Raw genomic sequence first — 16,886 nt, forward strand, 5'->3', positions numbered from 1 at the left:
ATGGCTAACTGTCCTAGTGCTGGGGTTAAAGGTGTACCACTAACACACCCTCCTTTTTGCAATGTTAATTTTATATTTTAATATGCATTGGTGTTTAGTTTGCATTTATGTCCCTGACAAGTTCAGTCAGGTTCCCTGGAACTATTAGAGTTGCAGCTGTGAACTGCCATGTGGGTGGTGCTGGGGATTGAACCAAGGTCCTATGGGAGAGCAGCCAGTAATTTCGGTTTTTTGAGACAGGGTTTCTCTAGCTCTGGCTGTCCTGGACTCCTGTAGACCAGGCTGGCTTCTGCCTCCCAAGTGCTGAGATTAAAGGTGTGGGGGCTGCCAACCACCCAGAGCAGCCAGTGCTCTTGAAGGCTGAGCCACGTCTCCAGCCCCTTAGCCATGTTTCGTATTAACGCTGCCTGCACATGCTCACCACATGCGCAGGGATCTGAAGAGGCCATGGGGCACCTTGGAGTTGGTGTTTCATAGCTACAGGTTATGAGCCACGATGTAGGCTCTAGGGATTCAAGGTTCTCGGCAAGAGTATTTTCTGAGACAAGTTTCTCTGACCTCGGCCTGAGGCATGTGCCACCACCCCCCTTTGAGAACAATTTAAATCTCATTTTTCTACCTCAGGTAGAAACAAATGACCTAATGCACACAGGCAAGTTTTATATCTAAATGGGATGAGAGTTTAGTGGTTAAGAGTCATACTGCTCTTCCAGAGGGCTGGAGTTTGGTTCTGGGGACTCACATCCAGCACCTACCCATAACTCGGCCCTGGGGCTTCCAGTGCCCTCTCTGCAGGCACTGTACTTCCATGAACAGACAAGACACATAGTTAAATGGCTCAGCTTTTAAGAGTATTAGCTACTTTTCCAGAGGTCCTGAGTTCAACTCCCAGCCACTACATGGTAGCACACAACCATCTATAATGAGATCTGATGTCCTCTTTCAGCATATAGGCACACATGTAAAGCACTCATACATAAAATACATTTAAAAATTTATTTTGAAGGGCAGAGTCTTTGTGGCACAGCCCTGTAATCCTAACGCTAGGAGGCAGAAGCAGTTGGATTAGGAGTTTAAAGACAGCCTGAGTGAGTAGGGGATTTAGCTCAGTGGTAGAATGATGCAAGCGAAAGGCCCTGGGTTCGGTCCTTAGCTCTGGGGGAGAGGCGGGGGGCACAGCCTGAGGCTTTCCCAAAACCAAACAAAAAAATGTTTTTTATGAGTTAAGATGAATGATGGTTTTTCTGTAATTACATTAAGCCATGTGAATGAGTAAGATCTTGGAGAAAGACAGCAGAGAGATCAGAGTTTCCAGGGTGAAGCTTGGAGAAACTTCAGTTTATCTTCAAGGAGAGGAGGTCACGATGGAGGCAGAGGTCAACCTGAAAAGGTAAGACAGAACTAGGGGATTGCTTTGCTTTGTGGCTGGCACTATATAACAGGGGAAATGAAATCGGACATGGCTCAGTTGGTAAAGGTGCCTGCTGCCAAGCTTGAAGACTTGAGTTTGCTCTCTGGACCCACATAGTGGAAAGACAGAACGTACTCCTGGAAGTTGCCCTCCACAAGCACGCTAGCATGAACATGTACACCTACAAATATGTGAAATGTCAGGTGAGTGTATAATGGTAGGCGAAGCTGTGTGTGGTGATAGTCCCCTCCCCCAGTTGTGAATCCACACACAGGCCAGTGTGCCAGCCCTTGCTCTTTAATAAATAACTGGGTATGATGGTGCAAACGTGTTTCCTGCTCTATGGAGGCATAGGCAGGCAGATCTCATAGTGAAACCCTGTTTCAAAAATAAAAATTAAAACATGGGTGTGGTGGTGCATGCCTGTAATCCCAGCACTCTGGGCAGACAGATCTCTGTGACCAGGCCAGCCTGGTCTGCAAAGTGAGTCCAGAGCAGCCAAGGCTCCATAGAGAAAGCCCTGTCTTAAAATGCATAAATAAATAAATAGAAGGCTAAACATTTCTCTTTAGGATGACTTTTGGAGTCAGAATTAATGTGTAGAGATCACTGCCCTCAGATATGAAGACCATACACAATCAAATGTTCTTCACACCACCTCAGGGACACTTTTAAGTCCTATAGCGCTGCTTTTGGGTCGATGTTAGTAGGAGAGGACATTTTTCAGTGCCCACTGTAAGCTCCCAACTAAAACAGTGCCCAGCCCAGCCCTGAGTCATCTTTTTCCTTCCCAACCTTCTCTCCTCCTCCCTTCCCTTTATGTTCTTGTAGTTGAACTTTGAACTTCACACTTAGGCAAAGCACTCAGCTGCATCCATAGTGAGCTACGTTCACAGTGCCTCTTTTTTTTTTTTCCCCCTTTCTGAGATAGAATCTCACTGTGTATCCCACCTAGCTTTGAACTTGTGTCCCTCCTCTCTTGGCCTGTACAGGCAATAGTTGGACTTTTCAGCCTTCTGCATGGACACTTCGAGAACAAGAACCTTCAGCCCTGTTTTGCTCCGCTCAGATCTCACGCGCCAGATTTTAAAAAACTAGTATTCTAGCCGTTTCTCAAGCCGGTTGTCTGCTCACTTGGCCCACACTGGGAATTCCCAAGTACAGAAGCGCTGTAGTGCCAACTAGGAGCAGCCGCTCGCGCTTCCCGCGCTGGCCGCCAGGGGCCGCCCGGCTCTGCGCTTTCTCCTGTGGTCAGGGTCGGGGCCAGAGGCCCGCAGAGCGCATGCTCGGGGCACTTCGCCGCCGGCCGCCGAGCACCGGAGTTGCTTGTAGCCGCCCAGCGCCGAGGTAGGTCGCGCTCCGGTTCGCGCGGAACTCGGGGGACGGGGCGCCGGGAGGTGCTCGGGGCCGCGTTGGGCCGAGCTCGCCGCCCGCGGGGCGGGCTGCACGTGAAGCGGCGGCCCCGTGGGCGCGAGCTCCGGCCGCGTGGGCCCCGCCTCGCCCGCGCATGGGCCGCGCAGCCCCTCGGCCGCCGCGCTCCGTGCGCGCGCCCCGCCGCGCGGCGGGAGATTCAAACGGCCGGCGGCCCGGGGCGCGGGCCGGGTGAGCGCGGCGCCCGCCGGCGGGGAGGGCACGGCAGCGGCCCCACAGTCGCCCGCTCCTAACTCCCGTCAGCCCCGTGTCATCCGGTCGGTCGGTTGCTCCTTGCTGCTTCTGAGCCGCCGGGGAACAATGGTGACAAAGGCGGGCCTCGGTGCCCTTTGCGGAGCGCCGGGGCTCTCTGAGGATGGGTCCTCCGAGACCAGCAAAGTATGCCCGAGGAGGTCAAGCATTGCGGCCGCCAAGGCTCTGGCTCATCAGAAACTAAGTCCTCCGACCACGTGTGCCCTGGCAGAAGTTGAGGGTATGAAACAGACCGGGAAACTCCAGCGGAAGCCGTAACCGGGCTTTGGTGGGTTGGGGATAGCTCTCCAGGTGAGGGGAGGCCTCGCGACTTTGGGTGATGAGGTTGTAATAGCAGGGTACTCCGGACATGGGGGACAGCGCATGCAACCGCTAGAGTGTTGGGGGTCACAGACATCAGTGGTGTGTGGAGCTTGTGGGAACGGTTTGAGTGGGTGCAGAGGACACAGAAGGCTGCTTCACCCAAGAACAGCATCCTAATGGAGCTCAGAAGAGATGAGTTAGAAGTGATTCACCGGTTCTGGGTTGCAGACAACTAAAAACAGGGGCCTAGATCGGGGCCCGCTAGAGCCTCTTAAACCTTAGTTTCTTCACTATAAAGTGAAGGTAATGCGTCCTGTAATCTGCACAAAGGCAGTGAGTGGCTCTGATCTGCTAGAAGCTATGGCTCCTCTCCCTAGTTAAAAATTGACAGAGAGCCCCAGGCAGTACCACACACTTGCTGGACCTGGCTGAGGGACTTGCTGCGAGGTGTGTTAGCTCACTTCCTGTCAGCTCACAGGAGCAGCCTCCACAGGCCTTCCCTTTTCTGGTAACCGTTCCCACACCTTTTCCTGATGGGGACAGGCCTTGACCCCGAAGACGGTCACACACTGTAGGTGCTTATTAATGGACTTCGACTCTTCTGGTTTTTACTTCTGAGTCTTGCCCCTTCTTCTCCCAGTTTTTTAAACAACTTGAAGACGGATCCTGGGGAGTGGAAGTGGGAATGCAAATATGGTGACAGATAACAAGTCTCTTTGGTTTTGGGGTGTGTGTGTGTGTGTGTGTGTTTTGCCTGCTATGTATGTGTGCCGCATGCATGCAGTGGCCCAAGGAGGCCAGAGAAGAGGGCATTGGATCCCCTGGAGCTAGAGTTACAGGTGATTGGGAGCAGCCTGTGGGTTCTGGGAAACCTGGATCCCTGAAAAGAGCAGCCACTGCTGATTCATTTCTTCAGCCCTGGCTTATATGTTTGGTGAAACAGGGTAGGTATCACTATGTAGGCCAGGCCTGGCCTAGAATTGTGGCAGTCACAAATCCTGCCTCTGCCCACCATGCCCAGCTAGGCCCACCGTTGGGAGCTGCCCTTCCCCTGCCTTGCTTCTGGGTTTGCATACTGCTAAGTGCAGCAACCAGAGTTGCACCGGTAAGGATGAAGAGTGTGTGGTTCAGAAAAAAACTGGGGTATCTCAGGATTATCCCCCTCCTCCGAGGACTCCAGACCTGTTGGGTATGGTGACAGCCCGCCCAGCAGGTCCCAGTGCCATCTTCTCCCTCCCTTGGCTTCTGCTTTCTGCTCCTTGGATTTGGCCATACTCCTCAGGAATCACGAGAGAGTTGCTCGGCTACTTTAAATTCCCACTGGCTTAGAGTGTGCCTTTAGCTGACACTTGTGTGGTGATGGTGGGGCAGGGTCTTGCTCTGTAGGCTGGGTTGATGTTGGTCAGCTTTCTAGGTTCTGGGATTACAGGTATGTACCACCACAAACAGTATACTTCTTTCCTCTCAAAAAAATTTTTTTAACATGCGGGTTCCTTTTCTGCCTCTCGTTTGGTGTGTGAAAATGAGCAGGTACGTTTACGTTCCTGGTTCTCCCAACCATGAAATAGGAGTGACAGTGTCTTGGGCTTTTCTGAGTTGGGTCGAGTTGTGTGAGGTGGGCATGTCTGACCTCGTGAGCGTGCATGAGGGCTTGCACATGCATGTGGAGGTCAGAGACATGGTGACGGGTGTCTATTGACTGTGCTCTGTGTTTTGAGACAGGGCCTCTCAGGGAACCTGGAGCTTACCCGTTAGTGTCCACTGGCCAGCCAGTGACCCTCAGGGATCTGTGTCTCTGCCCGCCTTCCCTGCACGAGGATTGTAGGCGTGTGCTTTGCACAGCAATCACTTTGCTGACTGAAGAGTCATCTTCAAAACCCTTTGGTTTGGTTTCTGAGACAGGGTCTCATATAGCCTAGGCTATCCTCAGCCTGGCTGTGTGGCTGAGGATGACCTTTAGCTCACAGATGCTTCTACCATACCTGACTTCAGCTTGTCTTGAACAGTAATTTTATTTATTAAGGTTTTTTTGTTTTGTTTGTTTGTTTTGTTTTTGTTTTCATGCAGCAAAGATTCAGGAGAGGCATTTCTTGGGAGGGAATGATGTCTTTGGGAGGAGGGGAACACAGGATGGCCTTTTCTCTTTTGTTTTTTGAGACAGGGTTTCCCTGTGTACCCTTGGCTGTCCTGTTTGTAGACCAGGCTGGCCTTGAACTCACAGAGATTGGCCTGCCTCTGCCTCCCAGAGCTCTGGGATCAAAGGTGTGCGTCACCCCCCGGCAAGGGATGGCTTGCTTTCTTCCTAAAATGTAGGCTCCCTGAGTACAGGCAGCACGTTAGCCACCCCCTCTGTCTTCACAGTGCGTCTTGGCCCTTCCCCAGCACTCCCGACTGTCTGAGAGGAGTGCACGTTCACAGCCCGCTCTGTGCTGGTGGCATGCAGTCCAGACTTATGTCCTCCCTGAGAGGTCATTATCCTCTCTTATTTGAGGGGGGAGGGTTGTTTGTTTACTTGTTTTCAAGACAGAGTTTCTCTGTGTAGCCCTAGCTGTCCTGGACTTGCTTTATAGACCAGGCTGGCCTGGAACTCACAGAGAGCCACCTGCTGGGATTAAAGGCTGTGCCACCACACCCAGCCCTATCATCTCCTATTTAGCAGATAAGGATTGTTACAGGTTGAGGAAACCAGAGCCCTGGAAGGTGAATCAAGTCCCCAGTGCTCCCAGAGAGCAAGCATTTTCAGTGTAGGCAGAGGGGTCTTAAGCAAATAGAGGAAGGGAGAGGATCCCATTACAGGGAGAATGGAAGTTGTGCAAAGTTCAGAGCAGCTGCCTCCTGACAGAACTGGGCCAGCTACAACTCACACAGGCTCTGCGGGATCCTGGGCCTGTTTAAAATGCTTTGGTCTCCTTCCTCTGAGTCTGATGTCCCTAGCCATGTGTCCGTAGCTTCAGAGTTGACAGCTGGGAAGCCTGAGGCTTTTGGATCTCATAGGGGGTAGTGCAGATCAGATCTCCAACAGACACTGAGAAGGGCCATTGCTCTTCTTTCCCTTGTTGCCTTGAGCAGAATTTCATCCCTGTCTGTCAGAAGAAGAACCAGTGAGCTTGCTTAGAATCCCAGTAGCTTTGTGTCTCAAGTACCTGGGGAAGACCCTAACCACCACCCTACCACCTTAACTTACTGAGCAAGCACTTACTATAGGACCATTTTTATTTATCTATTGAGTTTTTGTTTGCTTTTGAGACAGGGTCTCTATATGAAGACCTGCCTGTCCTGTATGTGGAATAGGTTGACTAGTCTGCTGGGGTTAAAGGCTTATGCCATAACTCCCAGCTCTATTTTATTTCCTTATTTTTCTTTTTCTTTGTTTTTTTTTTTTTTTTTTGTGTGTGTGTGTGTGTGTGTGTTTTTGTTTTTTCTTTTTTTTTTTTTGTTTTGTTTTTTAAGAGTTTTTCTATGTAGCACTGACTGTCCTGGACGCCTTGCAGGCATCAAACCTACAGAAATCTGCCTGCCTCTGCCTCCCCAAGTGCTGGGATTAAAGGCTTTTTATTTTGTTTTCTTTTCAAGACAGGGTTTCTCTGTATAGCCCTGGCTGTCCTAGAACTCTTGCTGTAGACCAGGTCTGCCTGCCTCTCCCTCCTATGTTGGCACTAAAGGTGAACACCCAGCCCAGCTTTAATTAAATCTTTTTTGCTGTTATGGGATGAAATCCAGAGCCTCAGACATGCTGGGCGAGCACTCTGCCAATGAGCCACACCAGAACATGGCGTGCCAGCACAGTAACAGCTCATTTAACCCTGTCAGCCACTCCTGGAAGCACATGCCTGTAGATTTAGCTCAGGGGGTACAGGCAGGAAGATGAGTTCAAGGCCATCCTAAGCTGCATTGGTCCCTGTTTCAGAATAATAATAGTTAATAGTAATAAGCTATTAGCTATTTTCCACTGCTTGGTTTGGGCTTGGGGTTTTGTATTGTGTGGTCTGCTGTGTTGCTGTGTTTTGAGACAGTCTCCCAGCCCTGCCTGTCCTGAAATTTACTAAGTAGGCCAGAGATCCGCCTGTCTCTGCTGCCTGAGTGAGCGCTGGGATTCAGGCTTGCGCCAGTTGTTTTTAAGTGTGTTTGAGACTGGCTGGCCTGGAACGCGGGGTGCTCCAGTGCTGGGGTCATGAGCAGACCCCACACCTGGCTTCTCTCTGCTTTTCTTTTACATAAGGAGCATCTTTTTGTTGGATAGATTTAATCTCTACAAACATCATGTTTGACGGCTTCATACTGTCCTGTCACGGATGTTCTCCATGTATGTGTGGCCAGCCCACTGGTATTAAACTCCTCCCGACTCCACTTCCTAGTGCTGAGATTACAGGCATGTGCCCCCAGCCCCAGCTTATTCAGTGCTGGGATTTGAACCAGGTTTGGAGTTGGAGCTTGGGCAGGCTCTCTCCAGGCTGAGCAGCCCTTAGTCCACTAGTAAATTTTTTTTTTAAATTTATTTAATTTCACATAATGTGTATTGGTGTGACGGTGTCAGATCTCCTTAAAACTGGAGTTACAGACAGTTGTGAGCCACCATGTGGGTGCTGGGAATCAAACCCGGGTCCTTTGGAAGAGCAGACAATGCTCTTAACTACTGAGCTATCTCTTCAGCCCCTAGTCCACTAGTATTAAGCACAGGGTTTGCTCATTTTTCCCCCAGTGTTATCATCAGCAGAGAATATTTGTGAATTTGGCCATTACTCACCTATCACACAGTTCTGGGATAGATGCTAAGAGGTGTGACTGCTGTGTGACTTCTTAAGTCTTTTGGTAAATATTCACAGGAAGATGTTAATCTGACATGTAGTGTTTGCTGGGTGTTTCAGGACAGGAAGATGCCACCCAAGCGCATAGCTAAGAGAAGGTCACCCCCAGAAGATGCTCTCCCCAAAAGCAAGAAGGTGAAAGGTAAGCAGCTGTGACCCCTTCGTGGCTGCGTGGTCTCTCAGAACAGTGAGGCGTCTGGGCCTGTGCTCCTTCCTCCCTGGCTTGAAGCTCTGGGGGGTTGGGGGGTAGTTAGCTGTCCGGGGACCCTGCTCAGCTGGAGTTTCCCTGCATCTCACCCATTTCCCTGCATTCAACCCTTTAGCAGTCAGGAAAGAGGCCTAAGCCAAGGCTTAAAAGAGAGCACTCAAAGCTGGCACCACCACCAAGATCCTAGAACTTAACCCCAGGCAAATGTACGGTTGAGTCTGTCTACAGTGCTTTGCTCTCCTCCCCTGACAATCAGAAACTTAAGTCTTCAGAGGTGGGTTCAGGTCCTAGCTCTACCTTTCCCCATGAGTGACCACAGCCAAATCACTTCATCTGCCTGAGGTTGAGCTTCCCTCGCCTGTCTGAGTGAGTCATTGAGGATTAGATGAGCTAATGTCCCAGCTTTATCTGAAGGACCTGTCCTGTAACTTTTCTCTCTCCCACCATCCCAGAGTATGGGGAGGACAAGAGACATAGACCCCCTAGCATGGGAGGGAGGAGCGCAGACGCATGCTCAGACAGTGTCTGTTTTTTGCAGGCCCTCGTAACCGCGGTCCTGCCACCCGCTCCTGCCAAGGTGCCTGTGGGCCAAGCCCAACTGACCAGAAAACCCAACCAGATGGCTCCCTGCCCAGTGCAGCCTCTGTGCAGCTGCAGTGGCCCTGGCAGCTGAGGCCACACCCTTGGGGAGGGCACTGGATGCCATTGACTGTGGAGGGCTGTGACAGGCTTTCACTGGCTACCAAAAGGCCTTGCACTACCCACTGGTTGGCCCATACCTCTCTACAAATGCATCTGTGGGTTCTTACTGTGCCTTCCGTCCCTCTGAAGCTGTCACTATGCTGCCCATACTGGCAGAAGGGGTGGTCTGTTTTTCTCCTGTGTTCAGAGTTTGGAAATCACAGCCTGGGGGTGGAGTGGCATTCAGATGGAAGCTGATAAATGTTCTAACCCCAGGTAGTTGCCGTGAGTTCCAGTGCAAACTCTGCTAACTAACTTTTTTACCTGGGAAGGTCACTGACATTCTGGAAGGCTCAGTTCTTTGTGCTGTAAAACAGTGTCTTCTATCCTGGAACACATAGAGAGTGGCCTGCCTCTGCTTCCAAGGGCTAGGATTAAAAGTGTGTGCCACCAGGCCTGGCAACATGGTTTTCTAAATACTAGCTGCAGAACCAGCTAGTGTTGGTAGAATAAGCAGTTAGTGAAGGTTGGCACTGTGGATTCACATCTGCAACCTGGAATCCTTGTATCCTCACTCCTCTCAGACCCTGCCCACCAAGATCCATTTCACTATGTGGAGTGTCTCCTTGTTTCTCTGTGCTTGGGTTTTAATCCTCACAAAAAAAAAAAAAAACAAAAACCTATGAACACACACCCTTGTCATCCTCTTTTCACAGATTAGGAAACTTTAGGCCCACAAAAGTCTCATTTATGGCCTGTTGTCAGAGCAAGGACTTCAGCTTCATCAGCATCCCAAAGCCCATGATGTGACCTCTGCTCTTTGCCCTCATCCTACACACTCAGGGACTATCTTCTCCACCCTTTAGTCTCACACAGGTCCCACAACACAGAACCAGGCTTGGTGTTGACACTGGGCCAGGGCGACGTGGGCCAGCTGGGGCTGGGTGAGAGTGTGCTGGAGAGGAAGAGGCCGACCTTGGTACCCCTTCTACAAGATGTTGTGCAGGCTGAGGCGGGGGGCATGCACACTGTGTGCCTGAGCCAAAGTGGCCAGGTAGGTCAGAGGGTTGGAGGTCGGGTTGGATAAGGCCTGGGTGCAAGGGTGTGGGAAAGGACCTGGCTATAGGAGCAAGAAGTGGCCTGATCAAGTGGGCCACAGGGTCAGACTTTGTGCTAATGGGACACTGTGGGCACAGGTCTACTCCTTCGGCTGCAATGATGAGGGTGCCCTGGGAAGGGACACATCAGTCGAGGGCTCAGAAATGGTCCCTGGGAAAGTGGATCTGCAAGAGAAGGTGATACAAGTGTCCGCAGGAGACAGTCACACAGCAGCCCTCACTGAAGATGGTCGTGTCTTCCTGTGGGGCTCTTTTCGGGTAAGACTGGGTCTGGAAAGTTATGTGCGGGCTGGCAGGCAGAATTAACTCGGGGTCCCCAAATGATCTGCCTTCCTGTCCCTCTGTGCTTGCTTATTGGTGGGAAGTAAAGATTGTAGGCATAGGGAGAGCCTAGATTCAAATCCCTGGCATCGTCGTCGGGCTGTTCACTCCACGCTGCCTGCTTGAATGTGATGAAGCGTATGTCTGTGGAAAGGGGTGGCTCAAGTTCGCCTGTGGGCTGCAGCTACCCCTAGAAGCTGCTGCATCTATTCATTCCCTGCCTCATTCTCTTTTGCCCCATCTCATTCATGACCCTGTTCTAGAGGCTTTGAGAGAAGGGTCTGTGGGGGTGGGGAGTGTCACTTGTTGGTCTTTCTAAGTCAGAGGAGTTTAGTTTCCCCACACACTAAGACAAGGTCTCGTGTATTTCAGGTTAGCCCCATACTGGCTATGTAGCTGAGGACAATTTTGTGCTTCTGATTCTCCCGCCTCTGTCTTCTGGGTGCTGGAATTGTTGGCTCCTATTCTTTTTTCTCTGTATAGCCTTGGTTGTCCTGGACTCAATGGACTCCCATTCTTGTGCAGTGGCAGAGATCAAAACCAGGGCTTTGTAATGCTAAGCAAGAACAGTGTCAAGGGAGCCTCAATCCCAGTGTAGAGAAATAAGTTTCAGTATTGTAGCTAGAGAGATGCGTCAGTGATTAAGACCGTGAGTTGTTCTTGCAGAGGACTCAGGTTCAGTTTCCGACACCCACGTAGCAGCTCACGGCTGTTTGTAACTCAGGTTCCAGGAGATCAATGCCTTCTGGCCTTTTTGGGCATCAGGCACATACATGGTGTATAGACATACATACATGCAAAACACCCATTCACATTAGAAGTAACTTTAAAAAAATGGACTCTATGAGTATTTCCTTATTAAGGCTATTGCAAAAGCAATTGTTAATTTATTTACTTACTTATTTTTGAGGTGAGGTCCCTCCATGTCGTTCTCTCTGTCCTAGAGCTAAGTGTATATCACTATGCTAGGCTCTCATTCTCTCATTCTTTTTTTTTTTTTTTTTTTTTGAGATGGGTGTCTTGCTATGTATCCCTCACTGGCTTGGAAATTACCATGTAGATGAGGTTGACCTCAAATTCAAAGAGATTTTAACTTGAACTGGTTACTGCTAGGATCAAAGGGGTTTGCCAGGACACCTGTAGAGGCTAGTGTAAAAAAATTATGGGGAAGTTTTTTGTTTGTTTGTTTTAATTTTATTTTTAATTTTTAAAGATTTATTTATTACTTATACAATGTTCTGCCTGCATGCCTGAAGAGGGCACCAGATCTCATTATAGATGGTTATGGTCCACCATGTGGTTGCTGGGAATTGAACTTAGGACCTCTGGAAGAACAGCCAGTGCTCTTAACCTCTGAGCCATCTCTCCAAACCCTATGGGGAAGTTTTTAACACAAATGCTCAGACCATTGTGTTGCACCTCTCCATCTTCTTGCCATGCTGCTTCAACTATTAATTGACTTTTAGCCAGATATGTTTACCTACACTCACATCTGTCCCCTGGCTTACTTTAACACAGTTCCCAGATGTGGATGTTTTCATTCTTCAGTATTTCCTGTGTGGCCAGGCCCCTGCTGCTGTCTCACTGTCCATATCTGCTATCACTCACTACCTTAGTCCCTGCAAGTCTGGGCTGGGCTGTTACAGAGCAGCAGGACTGGCTGCTGAAGTCTCTGTCCCTCCCTTTAGGACAATAATGGTGTGATTGGGTTGTTGGAGCCAATGAAGAAGAGCATGGTGCCTGTTCAAGTGCAGCTGGACATGCCTGTAGTCAAGGTGGCCTCAGGTGAGTGTAGGCACGCTGTGGGCAGGAGCTGAAGCAGCTCAGCCATGGCTTTTACAGGCAAACCCTGTATCTCCTGCTTTTTTCTTCGTCTTCAGGGAACGACCACTTGGTGATGCTGACGGTTGATGGAGACCTCTATACCTTGGGTTGTGGAGAGCAGGGTCAGCTGGGCCGTGTCCCGGAGTTATTTGCCAATCGAGGTGGCCGTCGGGGCCTTGGTAAGTGGCTTTGGTACCTCCAGTGGGAAGATTTGGCAAATCATCCCCTGGCAAAGGTAAAAAGCAGGAGGGATTCTGTGTATTAAGGCTTACATCCAGTGTGTTTGCAATGTTGGTTGGCTGTAAGTTACCTTACATGGCGGCACACACCTTCAATTTTAGCAGGAACGTGTCAGTCTCTTGAGTGTGAGGGTAGCCCAGTAAACAAAATGAGCACACCAGGGGGCTGACTCCTTATCTCTAAATCCCCCTTCTCTCGCCCCACCCCTACTGGTTAACTGAAAAGAGAAATGACTTAATCAGAAATATAGCACAGGATACATTCCACTTAAACTTCTCTTTTCGTGGCTCTTCAAATTTTGAGCGGGGCAATTGAACTCGATCAGCTTAAGTTCCCTCTCCTCGAACAGGCATGACCCTGCTTAGCCTCCTTCAGGGTTTGTAGGAGAGAAAACACCCTGTGTCTGTCACTGACCTTTTCTTCCTCTCTGCTTACAGAGCGACTCCTGGTCCCCAAATGTGTGCTGCTGAAATCCAGGGGAAGCCGGGGCCGCGTGCGTTTCCAGGATGCCTTCTGTGGCGCCTATTTCACTTTCGCCATCTCTCGTGAGGGCCATGTGTATGGCTTTGGCCTCTCCAACTATCACCAGCTCGGTGAGTCCTGATCTGATCAGGCATGACTCAACAACCTTGGTTCCTTTTGTTTTGTGGGCTAACCTGACCCCTCGGGGCCATGGTACAGTATAAGGTGGCACTTCTGGAGGTGGTTGGCCTTGTTGGGGACAACGGTGAGAAGGAGAGCTTCTGGAACACCTTTATCTCGACAACAGGAACTCCAGGCACTGCATCTTGCTTCGTTCCTCAGAACTTGACATCCTTCAAGAATTCCACCAAGTCCTGGGTGGGCTTCTCTGGGGGCCAGCACCATACAATCTGCATGGATTCAGAAGGTAGGACTGCAAAGGCCTGCATCTGAGACACGGTAGGCCCTGGTTGGGCCGGACATAGATTTGCATCCCTGAGGGTTGTCCTGGGGCTGCAGAGTACAAATGTGTGGGAGTTGTGTAGACTATCTTGTAGCTCCTGCTCCCAGAGGAAGAAAAGACCCTGTGGACCTTCTCACCACCCGAGAGTAGCAGCAAGCCTTTAAGAGCATGTGGGCTCACTTGTTGTGAGCTCACTTGGCCATTTGTTTTATTTGGAATATGCCCCCTGCTGATAGTCTTCTCTCTCCCTCATCCCACAGGAAAAGCATACAGCCTGGGCCGGGCTGAGTATGGGCGGCTGGGCCTTGGGGAGGGAGCTGAGGAGAAGAGCATACCCACCCTCATTTCCAGGCTACCCGTCATCTCCTCAGTGGCCTGTGGGGCCTCTGTGGGGTATGCCGTGTCCAAGGATGGTAAGTGGGGCTCCTCAGACCTGGTATGGGGGTCATGATAACCAGCAAGTTCTTAGCAAGTTGTGTCTGTCACGAAGAATTGAGATGCAGTGTTGTACATGCCACTGCTTTGCCACTGACTGCCAGAAGCTCTGAGGTGTTTTTACTGTTTTGTGTTTTATAAAGGGTCTCACTCTGTAGACCAGGCTGACCTGGAACTCGTAGAGATCTGCCTGCCTCTGCCTTCTAAGTGCTGGGATCAAAGGTATGTGCCATCATGTTGGGCTCAAGAATGTTTTTTTTTTTTTGTTTTTTTTTAATATATGTCTGTTTCGCCTGCGTATATGTACTGGTGCCCTCAGAGGCCAGAAGAGGGCATCAGGCCCTCCTGGGACTAGAGTCATTGAAGGTTGTGAGCTGTCCTGTGGGTCCTGGCTGGTCTAACAGAAGAGGGTGTGGACAAACAACGGCCAAAGCTGAGAGAGGGGTGCATAGTCAGGGAGCCTTGAGAATCCAGGCCAGCAGAGGTGTTTGAGGACTTCTTGCACTGCACCCTCGAGGTTCAGTCTTCTGTGAAAACCAGAGGATAGGCCAGGGGCTTACACTTTTGGTCCCAGTACTAAGGAGGCAGAGGTGGGCACATCTCTGTGAGTTTAAAGCCAGTTCCTTGTTTTTGTTTTTGTTTTTCAAGATAGGGTTTCTCTTTGTAGCGCTCACTGTCCTGGACTCTCTTTTGACCTTCGTGGCCTCTAACTCACAGAGATCTGCCTGCCTCTGTCTCCCTGAGTGCGGGGATTACAGGCGTGTCCCACCTCCCCCATCTTGAGGCCACTCAGGACTACATAATGAGACCTTATCAAAACAATAAAAGAACCACCAGAGGGTGGCATATGAAACCCAAAGGAGGGTCCTGACCAGTGTAGAAGGTGACTGGTTCCAAGAACAGGGATTCAGTGTGTAGCCCCTGACTGCCGAGCCTAGGAGTAGGGAGGATGCAGCGGAGGACTTAATCTCCCCAGCTCTTCCAGGCTCCCTTGAACTCTTGGGCTCCAACCTTGCCAGGCTGCTATTGACAAAGACAGCTGCCTCTATTTCTGTTCCTTGCAGGTCGTGTTTTTGCCTGGGGCATGGGCACCAACTACCAGCTGGGCACTGGGCAGGATGAAGATGCCTGGAGCCCTGTGGAAATGACTGGCAAACAGTTAGAGAACCGTGTAGTCTTGACTGTGTCCAGCGGGGGCCAGCACACTGTCTTACTGGTTAAGGACAAGGAACAGAGCTGATGAAGTCTTTGTGGGCCTGGCTTCTGGCCCCCAACCCAGCTTCACAGAACAGGAAAAGAGCCAGCTACAGATTGCAGAAGGCCCCTCCCCAGCCCTGAGCAGCTGTCATCTCCTGTTGTTGCCCATCACCACAGCAGAATCCTTTTCTTCTGTTTCGTCCTCTTTTCTAGAATCATCTTGGTACTTACAGGATGCAGGGGGATGGGAAGGGGGTCTCAGAAAGATCTTTGCTTACCCTAGACTTATGTCATTAGACCTTTCCTCCCTTCACTACCCTGCCTCCCGTGGTCCTAGCTGGCCCTGGCTCATTGCCTACAAAACTCAAAACTTCCTGCCCTGAGGTTTTGGCGTCTGTGCTCTGAAAAGTTGGGACTCCATCAAGCCCTACTTCCCATGTGCAATTCTTTCTGCTCCTAATAGTAATTTACAAGGAGACAGATGGTATAGTCATTAGATGCATTTTTCATGGACCCATGCCTGGGCAGATCTGGACAAAGGCTTTACAAGGCTCTGGGTGACTAAGCCAAATATTTGGCTCTAAACAGGTGTCCATGGGCAAAAACAGTGACCCACTTGAAAAGAGCCAACTAGCTGTTCTCTGAAAAGCACAAAGCACCCTGCTGTCCCTTGGGTGCCACCTGTGCATTCCCCATCCAGTCAGCCTTTCTGCCACAAAGGACTGGAAAGCCATGCTGGGCTTGGCTGGGCAGTCAGGGCAGGGTTATGGGAAAGGGAAGTCGTGGGTTTTAGAACAGTGCTGAGGGAGGAATGGAGGGGAAGGCTTGGAGAGGCAGAGGCTGGTCCTGAGGAAAGGAAGTGTAGTGGCTAAGAAAATAGTTTTGATTTTTTAATTGTATAATATTTTAGAAGGGAGAGTGAAATCTTTTAACACTTTGAATAAATTTAGAGTTTTATAAAATGTGTTTGGTTTGTGCATGTTTCCTGGAGTTGTTCTGCTGTCTGTAAAGGAACCCTTGCCATGTGTCAGGCATCATTAAGAGAGCAGGGTGAACATGCCTATGAGCCTGTTATGTTAAGGCTCTGTCCAGGACAGCCGATCGATAGTCTGGAGAAGACAAGGTATTTGGGTAGTTATACAATAGGATCCACTGCAGTTTCTTCATGACCATGACACATGTGGCCCAGGCTGGTCTCCAGCTCAGAGTAAAGGCGTGCACCACCATGCCATGCCAAACTGGGATGGAATTTCTTAATCCCAAACCAAGTGTTTTTGTTTTTTGACAGGATCTTACTGTGTGTTCCTGGCTGGTCCAGAACTCACAAAAACCTACCTCTGTTGCAAGGTTTGGATTAATGTTGTGCTACTACCACACCTGAGCCAAATTTCAGTTCTTAAGTATAGCACATTTCTAGAAGTTGTTAGTGATTTGTCAGCATTTTTGACAGCTGGTGTTTTAAAAACTTATCCTTGGGTGTTGTCTGACAAAACTTTTCCTGGGGAGATGCTATATACACATTTACTCACCCCAGGTAGGGAGCCCAGAGCAGACCAAGACCAGATCATGGATACTACCAAAATCCACTTGGTGAACCAATGAATTTTATTGGGGTCACTTGCAGGTGCAGAAATGAGTCACAACTTCATTGTCAAAGCCAACCCCAGCACTGATGACGGCTCACAAAAGCTGGGAACTTGGAGCTCACTGCTCATTCTGCAGACAGCTGAGGAGC

General features: G+C 50.1%; 1 protein-coding gene across 7 annotated transcripts; it reads left to right on the top strand.

Moving 5' to 3' along the window:
* The first annotated feature begins 2,629 nt into the window (after window positions 1-2,629).
* Rcc1 (regulator of chromosome condensation 1) lies at window positions 2,630-16,113 on the top strand. Of its 7 annotated transcripts, none has more exons than XM_021651405.2 (11): window positions 2,630-2,758; window positions 8,263-8,344; window positions 8,949-8,987; window positions 9,958-10,145; window positions 10,288-10,467; window positions 12,219-12,315; window positions 12,411-12,533; window positions 13,032-13,187; window positions 13,364-13,483; window positions 13,780-13,932; window positions 15,019-16,113. In XM_021651405.2, exons 2-11 carry the CDS (start codon window positions 8,272-8,274, stop codon window positions 15,192-15,194), a joined length of 1,305 nt encoding a protein of 434 aa, XP_021507080.1. In that variant the 5' UTR covers window positions 2,630-2,758; window positions 8,263-8,271; the 3' UTR covers window positions 15,195-16,113. The 7 variants fall into 7 exon arrangements, with proteins under 7 accessions (XP_021507080.1, XP_021507083.1, XP_021507082.1 ...); XM_021651407.2 differs by lacking the exon at window positions 2,630-2,758 and adding an exon at window positions 3,097-3,314; XM_021651406.2 differs by lacking the exon at window positions 2,630-2,758 and adding an exon at window positions 3,098-3,362.
* Window positions 16,114-16,886: the final 773 nt, after the last annotated feature.

This window comes from Meriones unguiculatus, chromosome 3, assembly GCF_030254825.1.
Source record: "Meriones unguiculatus strain TT.TT164.6M chromosome 3, Bangor_MerUng_6.1, whole genome shotgun sequence".
NCBI classification, from domain to species: domain Eukaryota; kingdom Metazoa; phylum Chordata; class Mammalia; order Rodentia; family Muridae; genus Meriones; species Meriones unguiculatus.

What these genes read in the sequence shown, in the direction of transcription:
- Rcc1 (XM_021651405.2), top strand. Translation starts at nt 8,272, where the DNA reads ATGCCACCCAAGCGCATAGCTAAGAGAAGGTCACCCCCAGAAGATGCT. An exon ending in CAAAAGCAAGAAGGTGAAAG is followed by an intron (nt 8,345 to 8,948) that starts GTAAGCAGCTGT and finishes TGTTTTTTGCAG; the next exon opens with GCCCTCGTAACCGCGGTCCT. An exon ending in TGTAGTCAAGGTGGCCTCAG is followed by an intron (nt 12,316 to 12,410) that starts GTGAGTGTAGGC and finishes CTTCGTCTTCAG; the next exon opens with GGAACGACCACTTGGTGATG.